At 38.7% G+C, this 12,153-nt stretch overlaps 1 protein-coding gene and 1 long non-coding RNA gene across 4 annotated transcripts in view; one reads left to right on the top strand and one right to left on the bottom strand.

The window, feature by feature from the left end:
* The window catches only part of LOC108428572, a 54,127-nt gene that overhangs the window by 26,210 nt on the left and 15,764 nt on the right, over nt 1-12,153 (bottom strand). The window contains exon 2 of the long non-coding RNA XR_001857940.2: nt 3,945-4,034. This is a non-coding gene — a long non-coding RNA (uncharacterized LOC108428572). The remainder of the gene's footprint in view (nt 1-3,944; nt 4,035-12,153) is intronic.
* Nucleotides 1-12,153, top strand: part of LOC108428570 (NACHT and WD repeat domain-containing protein 2) — a 63,450-nt gene that overhangs the window by 38,649 nt on the left and 12,648 nt on the right. For all 3 annotated transcript variants that reach the window (XM_037547679.1, XM_017699647.2, XM_037547681.1), the window contains exons 5-6: nt 6,999-7,202; nt 11,594-11,744. In XM_037547679.1, the coding sequence (XP_037403576.1) occupies nt 6,999-7,202; nt 11,594-11,744 (355 nt within the window). The remainder of the gene's footprint in view (nt 1-6,998; nt 7,203-11,593; nt 11,745-12,153) is intronic.

Below are 12,153 nucleotides of genomic sequence, written 5' to 3'. Positions count from 1 at the left end.
TTATCCAGTTAAAACAAGATATTATCATTTACTATGGAACTAATATGTAAAGTTATGTAGTTAAGTGATACTTTTTTTATTCCACAGGGGATTAAAATTCCACGGGGAAATTCCACCTCTGCATTTAACCCATCCATGAAGTGAAACACCACAAACATACTAGTGAATACACACACACACACACACACTAGGGGGCAGTGAGCGCACTTGCCCGGAGCAGTGGGCAGCCCTATCTACGCCGCACGGGGAGCAATTTTGGGTTAGGTGTCTTGCTCAAGGACACCTCAGTCATGGACTGTCAGCATTGGGGATCAAACCGGCCACAGGGCCAGTTCCCTAACCTCCAGCCCATGACTGCCCAGTGAGAGTCAGGAAATGAAGTGTGGACAAACATATAGATCCTTATAGTTTAAATTAAAATTTTGGGTGCAGATGAGCAATGTAAGCTCCTCTTACAGAGTGTACATCTGAACATTCACTTTCATTTGAAGCAGATTTGTTTGTGTTATGAGAGATTTTAAAAAGACCTTTTCTCTACTTATTTTGATAAAAACAGAAAGCAATGACCCACATCCCTGATAAACATTCTGAAATTCTCAGAAAGTGTCCTGCAGCATGGGGCACTTCTGCCACACCACACCAAAATACTTCAGCCCCTGAATCCATCCCCCAGTTTACCAAGTAATGCCCAGAGGCTCCTGTAGCCCCTCACTTCAGACAGAAACATCAAAGAGCACAGCTTAGAGAAGGAACACAGCTGACACACAGCCACTGAACCTCAAGCAGAGAGAGAGAGAGAGAGAGAGAGAGAGAGAGAGAGAGAGAGAGAGAGCAGGAGTACAGGCAGAACTTTCACAATGGGGTGACAAAGGAAAAGAGCAGTTCATAACATTCTTCTGAGCATATATTAGGGCTGCATTATATAAAAAAGTGTGAGTTTATTCATATAATCATTTAGCTCAACAGTAATTATTATTATTATTATTAAAACTTTTCCATCTGGTTCTCAAAAATCCTATAGTTTTCTGAGCTAATGTTTATTAATCCAATTCAGATTTGAAAACATATATTCAGATGGAGCTAAAAGCTAAAAAATCTCCACTTCTGATTGACACAGTCAAGACTGCATGGTGATTGTAACCATGGCAGCACAGACAACCCATAGCAGCTGGTATTTTACTTTTTATGTTTTCATTCTGTTTTAATATTGTATTTTCTGGCATAGGCTTCAATTGGATAATGGAGGAAAATTTCTTTTGACCCAGAATGACTACGGTTACCGAGACAAAGTTGAAGCTAGCGTCTTCTTCACCAGCTCATACAATTTTTTCCTCCTTAATTGTGTAGCAGTTGCAGGCACCTGGAGAAGTTCTGGCTGCAGACATGCACTCTCAGCCTGACATGCACTGCCAGCCTATTAATGATGTCAGTTCATACTCTGCCACTACAATGTTTTGGACATTTGATTAGTTTTGTCAGATTGATAATAAAGGAATTAAATAACATGGTAATTAAAAATAGAACATAACACAACAATAAGACATTATGTTGGGTTTATTAGCAGAAAAAACTGCTGAAACGCGTGAAAAATGCATTAAATGAAATTCTTCATCTATGTTATGTATGGAAAATGGATTAAGTGCTGATAAGGTAATTGTGATAGAAAAAGAAAACCATGATGGTGATTCTGTTTTAAGATCCTCTCCACACGCTAAGCAGAAGCATCCAAACGTTAATGTGCCGTTTAGCCCCTTCTGCCACAGACAACTTTAGTCATGTGTCTTTCTGTAGCCTACATTATGCCCATATTTGGAACTCCAGGTCTAAGCTTCATTTCTTTATAGCAAGAATGACAGAGGTTTATAAAACTCGCCTCTATTGCACCCTGTGGTTAATGTAAATGTCAGGAACTCGATATGCTGTGTTTTGTGTACATTTTTCTCCCAAATATCGCTGGATCCTCTGAATTATGAGGTCATTGACGAGGCTTTATACTAATATTGCTGCAGTCAAGCTCAAGAGAATGAGGGAGGGAGAAAGAGAAAGGAGGGGGCGATGATGCAGAATGAGAGAAGGATAGAGAGAGAGGGGAAGAGAAAGAGAAGGAGAGGGGGAGAGGAGAGAAGGGATGAGGATGAGAGAGTCTTAGAGAGGGAGAGAGAGAAGAAAAGGGGATTGGGAAAAGAAAGAGAAGGGTAGCAGAGTACAGTTGACACACATTCCTAACACCACTTCAAAGGGCAGCTGCAATACATGACTGTGTATCACAAGCAAAGGAACGCATGAGATGAAAGAAACATTTCTCAGCTTATGCCATGATATGCTCAGTTCTGCTCAGCATAACAAAACACTACCTGTAAGCTGCACAGACCCCAGATATGGCCGAGCTAACCCCTTAAACTGCTGCCTCATTATTCAGCTATGGCTCTTAAGACTCATCCAGTAGCTACTATGAATCATTCAGTAATTACTAAAGGTATGAATGTATGAGAGCGAGGAAAGAAAGTGTGACCCCAGACACTGCCTGGACCATCGAACGCTGACAGTTTAGTATTGGTGGCTGGCCCTCGCCTTTAGTTTGTGTGTGTCCCACACCATTGAATCTAGTCAGCTCAGTGTGGTTTGGCCAATTCAACATGTGTAACTAACACTACCTGTACAGCTTTATAGTGACTTACACAGAACCATATATAACTAATTAATGCTAACTCCAAAACTTTATATTGACTTATATGGAAGCATGTATAATGAACTTGAACAGATCAATGGCAGCAGTATTTATTTATACAAGTAGAGTTTTAGAGTTTTATAGCATGCACCAGATCCAAACTGTTTCAAGTAACACACAGCTGTTACCACATACTATGCGAATTATTTTCAGTAAATGGTTTCCTATCCAAAAGCAGGTAGTACAGCAAGGCCATTACGCGTGCATACACACACACACACACACACACCCGCACACCCACACACACACACACACACACACACACACACAAACACACACACACACACACACACACACACACACACACACACACACTCTCCTGCTCAAAGCCCGGTGGTGTAAATAATGGTGTGTTTCACCAGCAGCCGGAAGCAGCAGGTTGCCGTGGCAATGGAGATGTCACTGACCTTCTAGATTAAGCATGACAATGATCTATGTTTCTGTTTCCCTCTCAGACACGGTGTAGAGTATCACATTCTTCTGAAGGTGTGTATGTCATGGCAGGGTTACATCTCTCACAGGGGCTATACAGTTGCTCTTCCAGTTTTCCTTCTTTTCTTTATAATCTTCCTATTCTCAGCTGCTAGTTCACACAGTGGTATAAATCTCATTGTGCTGAAAGCGCAATGTGACCTATTTCCTAAAATATACAACACATGAAATGCTATGCTGGTATTTCCCTTCCTCTTACAACTTTGCTGCAGTTTTTGTGCCGTAGCTTATTTACTGAAAGGGACCGTGTCGTGGAAAACTGTATTTTCCTCACATTCTTAAAAATAAAAGTATGTAAACATCATTAAAATTTCAAAGCTTTCCACTGGCTCACCAGTCCATATGATCCATATATGGAAGCCAAGCTGCAAAACAGCCCATTTTAAATACATTGTTTTTGAGATGTTGCATCACAACTCATTCACACTGAAGTTATAAGGAGATTTTCAGCTTGGACTGCTTGTGGAATGAGGCACAGTCAATCAGGACAGTCAATCAGAACAGAGCTTATTTGCATATATCACTCTTAAAGGCACGGTAATGTAAACAGTTCTTAGGAATAAAGAGAGGTTGGAAATTGGTAATGTAAAAATTACATTTTTGATACAAGTGGGCTTCAGGAGACCAAATAAAACACAAGAATAATGAAGGATGTAGGCCCTTTAATGCACAGTCCTTCCTCTATTAACTGAATTGGCATCTAAGTTAGTAGTCAGTGGAGTACCTGGTGCTGAAATTAGCAGGGGAGTATATTGAGAAGTATCTTCTTCCATTAAATACAGTCACAGCTTTCAGAGATCTCTTGTATCAGAGGCTGAAAGACAGGCAGCACAGCACAGGAGAGGTGTTACGCTTGATAGTACCACACACAGAACATGGCTTTAAAAGCTAATGCAATATTCTGGAAGGTTATCTTCAGTTTAAAATGATAAAACACAGGGGCGTAACAGAGCATCATGACATTGTTAATGGTTAATAATTAATAAATACAGATGTGAACTTTTGCTTCTCAGCAGTAACATTAGCTGTCTGGCTTTTTCAAACAGCCTGTGTGCAAACATCTGCCACAAAGCAATTGCAGCTTTTCAAAACTTCCTCCAACCTTCAAGATATATCACCACAAGGAGGTTTTCCTAATGTTTAAACCAGAAAACCTCACTGTAGAGACTACTGCAGCTCTGCAGATCACAACACATGAAGCAAAGATTAAATTTCACTTTGGCTGGAGTGTCTCTTTAATCATCTACGCTAATGCAGCTGCATTGACTGACTATCAAAGCTTTCAAACAACCATGAGCAATCAGTTACCCATTCATATTTTTAAAAATGCACAACAAATTCAAACAGAGGGGAACAGTTAGCTCTCAATAAGGAAAAAATGTCAGACAAAATGTCCCGGTAGAAAACTGCCCAAGACATGTAGCCTTATTGTGGATTAGGTAGAGTTTTATAGTTGTGCCAGGTTGCAGAGTTACACCCATGCCCTAAAGCCCAGCTCCTGATTTAGACTAGACCTTATCTGATGGGCACCTGAAAATGAAACCTGTGATTTTGTGTCATGGAATTGCCCAAACCTGAAAGTCCCAACCATCTTCTTTTATTTTACTGTTTGTCAAGGTTTCTTGAGGCTACTGTAAGAAAAACTTCCCTCTAAAAAATAAAGGTTCCCAAATCGTTGCTAGGATGTAAGGTTCTAAGATACAATTTCTGTACAACCCTTTTATTTAGAAGTTATTAAAAAGGTTATTTCAAAGACCTCTTTCTGGCACTTTCATTTTTAGTGGTATGTCATATTAATGCCTCTATGTGTATAAAGAGTTTTTGTGAAGTCTGGAAAAAAGAAATGGGTAAATTATCAGTTCTGCTCTCAACACTTTATAATACTTTATGACTTTATGAAGTGGAGTTATGGGGGTGATTTGCCTAACAATACAGCACCAATTTTCTGTTATTAAAACTTTCTCGTCTTTATAGAGTTTTAGGTGCACTTTTTGACTTGCATTTTAAACCACTTTTTTTTTTACTTAAAACCCTCCTCCCTCATCAAGCAGGGTAAGCGAGAGAGAGAGACAGGCATTTCGCTTCGTCACCCCCACTGCTTTAATCTAGCTGGCAAAGCTCCATATTCTTAATACTCCTCAGTACCACATTCCAGAGGCATGGGTGATAAAGTTGGCAATGATAACATGTCTGTTTCACTGGGTGAGAGCGTGCGTATGTGAGAAAGAAAGACAGAAAACAGCAACCCATACTAGAAAATGACCCAATCTGCTACCCATTGTCAGTATCAAGCAACACCAGCAGACAAAGTTGGTGTGGAATCAGAAAAAAAGGAAATATTTTTTGCTTTAAAGAACATCATTTTGTACACATTTGTACTGTACATTTACTTTTGTGTGTTTAGCAGATGTTCCTATCCAGAGCGACTTATAATTGAATCATGTGGGCGAAGGAGTCTTGCCCCAGGACTCTTATTGGTGTAGTGTGGTGTGCTTGACCGGGTGGGGAATCAAACCCTATCTGAGGGTTGCAGCGTTACTTATTACTCAGTAAAGAGTTTGTAAATGTAGTTATATATGAATTTGTATGTTGTTGATTGTGTATGTGTATTTCTTCATGTAAAGTCGAAGAGTGTATGTCTGAGCAGTTTAAGCAAGGTACTTAAGTGGAACATGTAATATCTTAAGTAAAGTGTATAAACTAAAAACAGCAGCAAAATCGTGCCTTCTAGTAGTACCACCAGAGCTACTGTTGTGGATAGAAATGACACTTAACCATGATTATGAGGCATCTGTGAAAGAGGAAAAAACCTGAAATTAAGGTGCACCTAAGAACTCAGAAAGAAAAACTCACTTTGCACAAGTTGAAGTAATTATTTTCAACATAACTTCAAGATGCTTGCAACTTATCTCTATTATTATGCCATTCACATTCTTTAATTTAACAAACCATGTTAAGTCTTAAAATAATTGTTATATTGGTCCTATTCTCAGTTTATACACTTTACAGCTATAGGAGTTTTGCTAGGTCAATTTTACAAATAGAATTTTTAAGAAACAATGAGTTGATTTATTGGTTTTGACTTCATTAATTCACTCATTCATTAATGAGAAAGTACATTTGAGCGGTCATTTTGGGCAGGCTGCTGACAAATGTGGGTGGGCCCTGGCCCGCTAGGCCCAATCTAACTGTTGCCATCTGTCACCAAAGCCCATTGCATCTTCTGCTATAGGGAGATCAACAGTAGAGAATAAGATCAGTCAGATTGATCTCTGTGGCCAAAAATGAATGGCAAAGATCCACTGTTTGAGGTGATGTGCAATGTAAAGACCTTGTAGACACAGATTGGCTTTGTGTATGTTTTGCTGCCACTGTTTAACGCAATTCCAGGAGGTTTGTAGGCTATAGTAGCAAAATTGTAAGCCTTCCAGTATCATTGTTTTGCCTCACTGATGACAGGCATGCTATAATGTGCAAATGAATCCTCCTAATTGTGTCTACTCTAATGATTTGGGCATCACTCTGAAGCTCTCCTGTGTGGTGGAAAATGTGAAATGGATGTCCCTGCTGGTGTGTAATGCGATTATACGTGGATGGAGAATTATACTGATCATAACGGGTTTAAATGTAATGTGAAATATTGGATGGCCATGTAGCAAATCTGAGAAAAGATGATCTGACAATCACACTGGCTGTAGTGCGTACCATTTCATGACTTGTTTAATGGTCATAGCATCATTTACTAGTCTCTTTCTTTCTCTCTCTCCCTCTCTCTCAGGGTTTGGTGGGGGAGAAGTATGGAAGTATTCGGGTTCCAGGGGAGGTGGAGTCGGCTGAGTTTGAGATGATTCTGGATGCAGCTGTGGAAGCAGGTCTGGACACGCGGCTCCTGGAGGAATGGTACTGCCGGGATGAAAACTCAGTACCGCCGGCATACTACCTCAAACCCAAAGCCCAGATGCTGAAGAACTATCAGAACTCGGTAAAGACAGGAAAGGATGGGATGGACATATTTAGAATGTCCCAAGAGCTGTGATTGTGTTGTTAGGGTAAAAACAAGGTCCTTTAAACACTCCCGTCCTTTTTTTGCCTATTTTTTATCTTAAGCATGTGTAGCTTACATTCATACTTCATGGTTTGGGCAAATTAAATGCTGTGTTGATTTTCTAAGTGAAAATAAATGAATGCATATTTCACAGCAGTGGTCACCAACCCTGCTCCTGCACCTTCCTGTGGTGTCTAGTTCCAACTGCAGTCTGCCACACCTGCTCTAGCTAATTAACTTCTTCAGAAGTCTTTGATTGGCTTCATCACATGCATTAGGTAGGTGGGGGACAGCATGTTAGATGCAGGTTGGAACTAAATTCTGAGGGAAAGCAGATCTCTAGGAGGACAGTTTGTGATGACTGCTCTAGAGAGAACATGTTCATTAATTGAATTTAACATATTGGGGAAAAAGCATAAAGCAAAAAGTGACTGTACTCCAAAGAACTCTTTTAGTATCTTTATATTTAAGAAAGTACTCAATTTGAATTGTTATAAGAGAAGTATAACACACAAAAGAAGACAGAATAAGTACAATTTTCAAAGCTAAACTACATGTATTTGACTCGATGTCACTCCATCACACCATATCAATCCATTCAATTCAAGCCTACGAATGAGAAAAGATATAATATGAAAACACTAGAGATCGAAAACAGAGCTGCTCTGAGCTGTGATTTGCCATTCCAGTTTGGATCAAATAGATCAAAGATGACAGTAAATCTGCTATGAGAAAAGTGAAAAAGCCATCCTTATATCAACTTGACAATAAAAAAAAAATCTATTCCCACATGGTAGCATAACATAAACTCAGCATGTCTGAGTCAGAGAGCAACATTTGTACAGATGACTGCAGGACTCAAGGGATCTAAAGGATTCCCTTGGAAGCAGCACAGAAAATAAATGACATCACCCTATCGCAGGGCAGGACAAACACAGTAGCACAAGTGGAATAGGTCTTGCAGATGAGGAATTTAACAGGAATGAAGAATGAAAATTCCATAATGTAGTTAATATAATGTTGTTATTCAGTGAAATGTACACAGAGAGTATTTTTGCAAGGTTCTTATGGGTATTTGAAGCATTACTATTAAGAGGTAATATATACGCACATATACACATACACACACACACACACACACACACACACACACACACATAAAGCTTGAAAAAGGATAAGTTAATATAAGATACATAGAACCCACAGTGCTGTCCAATTTCTTCTAGATCATCCTCGAATCTGGAATATATCAAAAAAGTTTTAAAAATAAATACTCTGTACCAGAAAAAAAAACAAAAAACAACTTTTATTGGCACATCAAGTAGTGGTTCTTTAAACTGTGTTCTTCAGATGTTCTTCACACTCAACACATCTCAAACATCTCTGTAAAGAACCATTTACTATAAGGTTCTCAAGGGAACTAAAAGTGCTTCTCCTAAGCTAGCATTCTAAAGAACACTTTTTGGCACCTTCACACATTTCATTACACTTAATATCATCATATAGCCCTTTTTTTTCAGCACTCACAACTTCATATCTCACATATGAGTTTCATAGTATTTGAGTAGCTGAATAAATGAGTCCCTAGGCTGAAACCTAATACTATGTAATATTATCTATTATCTAGTAACTAGAATAATACTACAAAGCAAGTTGCGTAGTTTTATAAAATGGATAGTTCTGCTTCGAAAGTCTGTGTGCCTGTTTACACCGTGCATCAACATGTATGTCATGTGATTCGTTTCATGTGATCGGCTCATGTTTGGATTCCACTTGAAAAGCCAGGTGTAAACACATGCAGGACACACTGTGACTGGGATTACTTAAACCACATTCTGAGGTTCAACTCGATATCCACATACAATTATCTGAGTGGAAATGACTGAGTAGCGAATGAGAGGATAAAGAAGGAAATGAAGGACAGATGATACACAAGGCTGGAGTTATCATCAAATTAAAAGCCTTTGCATTCTGGAATGATGAAATTGTCCAAGGAAAGCTTGTCGACTCGTGATAATAAGAGAAAAAGCAAATGAGAGTAAAACAGAAACGATGTACATGTTAATGTAATGTTAATGTGATTTTTTATGCCGGAACGTACAACTGGATCTCATCTGGTCACAGTGGACATGATATTTAGTTTATCACCACTGTAAAAGTGATTGTTTTAACTTAAAAACTTTAGATTTTTTATTTTTTTCACTATTTAAAAACATCAGTTGCCTCTTATGTTTTGTGAAGATTTTATGATGGATTACTAGAAATAAAATCTTACTCAATTAACATTTTCTTAAGACAACACTATACTCACAAATCAAGCAACAACCTCAGCCAATTCACATAGTGTGTTCTTTACACTATACGCCCGTGCAGGATTTGAATCAATATTTGAACCCAGCTTGTAGATACAGGTGTGGTTTTGGTTTAAAGCGAGTCTGACATGTCCCCTACACACAGATACATCCTGTAAATGTCAGTGTGTGTCGGGCAGGCCGGTGGCTCAGCAGCTTTTAGGTGGTGCGCTATGAAAATGGCTGACCCAAGAGAGCGAACCATCAGCCTGCAGGAGAGTTTATTAGCCTCATAAATTCAGTTTGTCTTTCATTAAACCTTAGTGAAAGTGCAGGCACTAGCATTCTTTCTTGCTCTGCTTTTCTCTCTGACATTTGGTCTCTCTGTTTGTTCCCTGCCTCTCCTTGTCCCCTCTGTACTGTAGTTCTCTAGAACATGCACTCAGTTACACTTAAATTCACAGACAATTACCTTCTTCCTCTCTCTTTCGCCTCTCCTTCTCACTTTATCACACGCTCGTTCTCAGACACACACACACCCAGTCTCACATCATGGTGTGTATATAAATCAGGTTGTAACACATAGTGGCTGCAGTTTGAAGGGGGTTGTGTGTGACGCTGTGTGGCTCTGCTGGACTAAAATGAGAAAAGCAGCAGGGTTTCAGTTTCTACCTGAACTCAGCACCATCACCCACTGATCTGGCCCAAAGCAGCCTGTCCCCCTTTCCCGAAGTAGACTGTCTCCTTCTCTCTCCCTCCCTTTCCTTCTCCTTCTGTTTCTTCTTCTCGCTGCCCCAAACGTTAGTTTGAGTGCAGGGAATTTTCTTATTAAAACTTATTACAAAATTTAAAATTTCATAAAGTCATGGTAAGACTTTAATATCCTAACGTCTAAGTTTAATATTCAGTTATTAATCTCACATTCTCTGCATAAAAAGTGTAACATATTGATGTGTAGTTCTAAAAGGGTTAATTAGGTATAAAGGCACAATGCATAGCATAACAAGGCATAAAGGTTATGCTTTGTAACAATAACAGAATGCTTTTTGGTGTGATATAGAACTAGTACATGTAAAATAAGTATTAAAATAAGTATTTTCTGTGCTGCAAAGAACTATTTGAGCATTCAATATATATATGTATATATATAGCATATATATAATTGTATGCAAAAGTTATGGCACATTTCATATTTCATACCACTGAACCATTGAAGTACCTTTTTTGAAAGTGTGTAGGAGTAGTATTATTCAGTAAATCAGCTTCCCAAACTTTTTACGAAGTCATTTTCTAGGACACTTCCAGGAAAAACTCCAGGACTATTTGCTTGATTACATATATGACAGGTGTTGCTCACTAAATTACAATAAGTATAAATGGACACTCAAACTGAGAAGGAATACAAAGAATCAAAGAAAGTATATGCTAAAATATGTAAAGAGGTTAATGTCCCAACTTTAAACCTTTTCATGACTTTTGTTTTCATAAATTTTGTGTCAATCTGACTGAGGCTTTATTGGCCAAAGCATCCAGGCACAAATGTCTAATTCTTATCTAGATGATTGGCAGATGATAATCTTACAACGCAAAATTCTACGCCAGACTAGAGAGATAATTTGACTCACTAAAATCACTTAAAATAAGTACAAAAATGTCTAGAACTAAGACAAATAATCTTACAACAACCTCAAAAAACTATATAGTACCAAAAAGGGTACTTTGGCTTCTAACAACAGTGCAACCACAGCATATTCTCCATCAATCTGAGGAACCCCTTCAGGATGCAAGAAATTAGCTAATCATGCAACACATTCTTTGAGTGGTAAAGGTTCTATATAGAACCACTTTCCTTACTAAAAAAACATTGAAGAACCTTCTTTTTTAGGAGTGTAGACTTAAGATATTTTCACTTGTCAAAATGTCATTTTTGCCCTGCTCAAACAGCAATGAAGTCTCAGTTAAAATTTGTCAGAGAAGCCTGATCAGTCTGTTTGAAAATTGGCAAACTGCACTGACAGTGAATTCTTCCTCTCACAGATGGAGTCAAGCAGCGCTGCAAAGTCCAAGAATGATAAGGCCTGGAGGGCCGTCTCTGAAGAGATCAAGAAAATCTTCAGAACTGCAGTTCTACAACTACAGGAGAAGGGAACCATGAAGAGTGCACAGGCCAAGAAATTCCTCTGCTCAGGTAAGTCTGTTCAAATCACCTCAAATCTGCAGAATTTCTTCTACTCTTGAATGATAAGGACTGTTCCAGTCCAGGGTTTTTACTGCTTCAACATTATCAAGGGCGTGATAACTAACAGACAGAGGAGTTGGGTCTGCTCTGTACTTTGTCTCTCGAGGACCAGACCACTGCAGACTTAACATTACAAAAGGTATTTTCATTGCATAAGTCAGTTGTATAAAATAACCATAAAATGCATAGCACACAAAATACCTGACAGGGATTTAAAGTACAAAGAACACAGGTGAATACAGTTTTGTTATCATGTCAAGCGTCTATTTCAAATTCAAGGTCCAAAAACTTCTAGGGTTGAGTATTCAACACTTTACATACCTGTTCATTAACCTTTTAAGGCAAATGCAAAAAGCAG

This window comes from Pygocentrus nattereri, chromosome 2, assembly GCF_015220715.1.
Source record: "Pygocentrus nattereri isolate fPygNat1 chromosome 2, fPygNat1.pri, whole genome shotgun sequence".
Lineage (NCBI taxonomy): Eukaryota > Metazoa > Chordata > Actinopteri > Characiformes > Serrasalmidae > Pygocentrus > Pygocentrus nattereri.
Note: the sequence above shows the minus strand (reverse complement) of the source record. Positions and strands in the feature narration are given on the sequence as shown.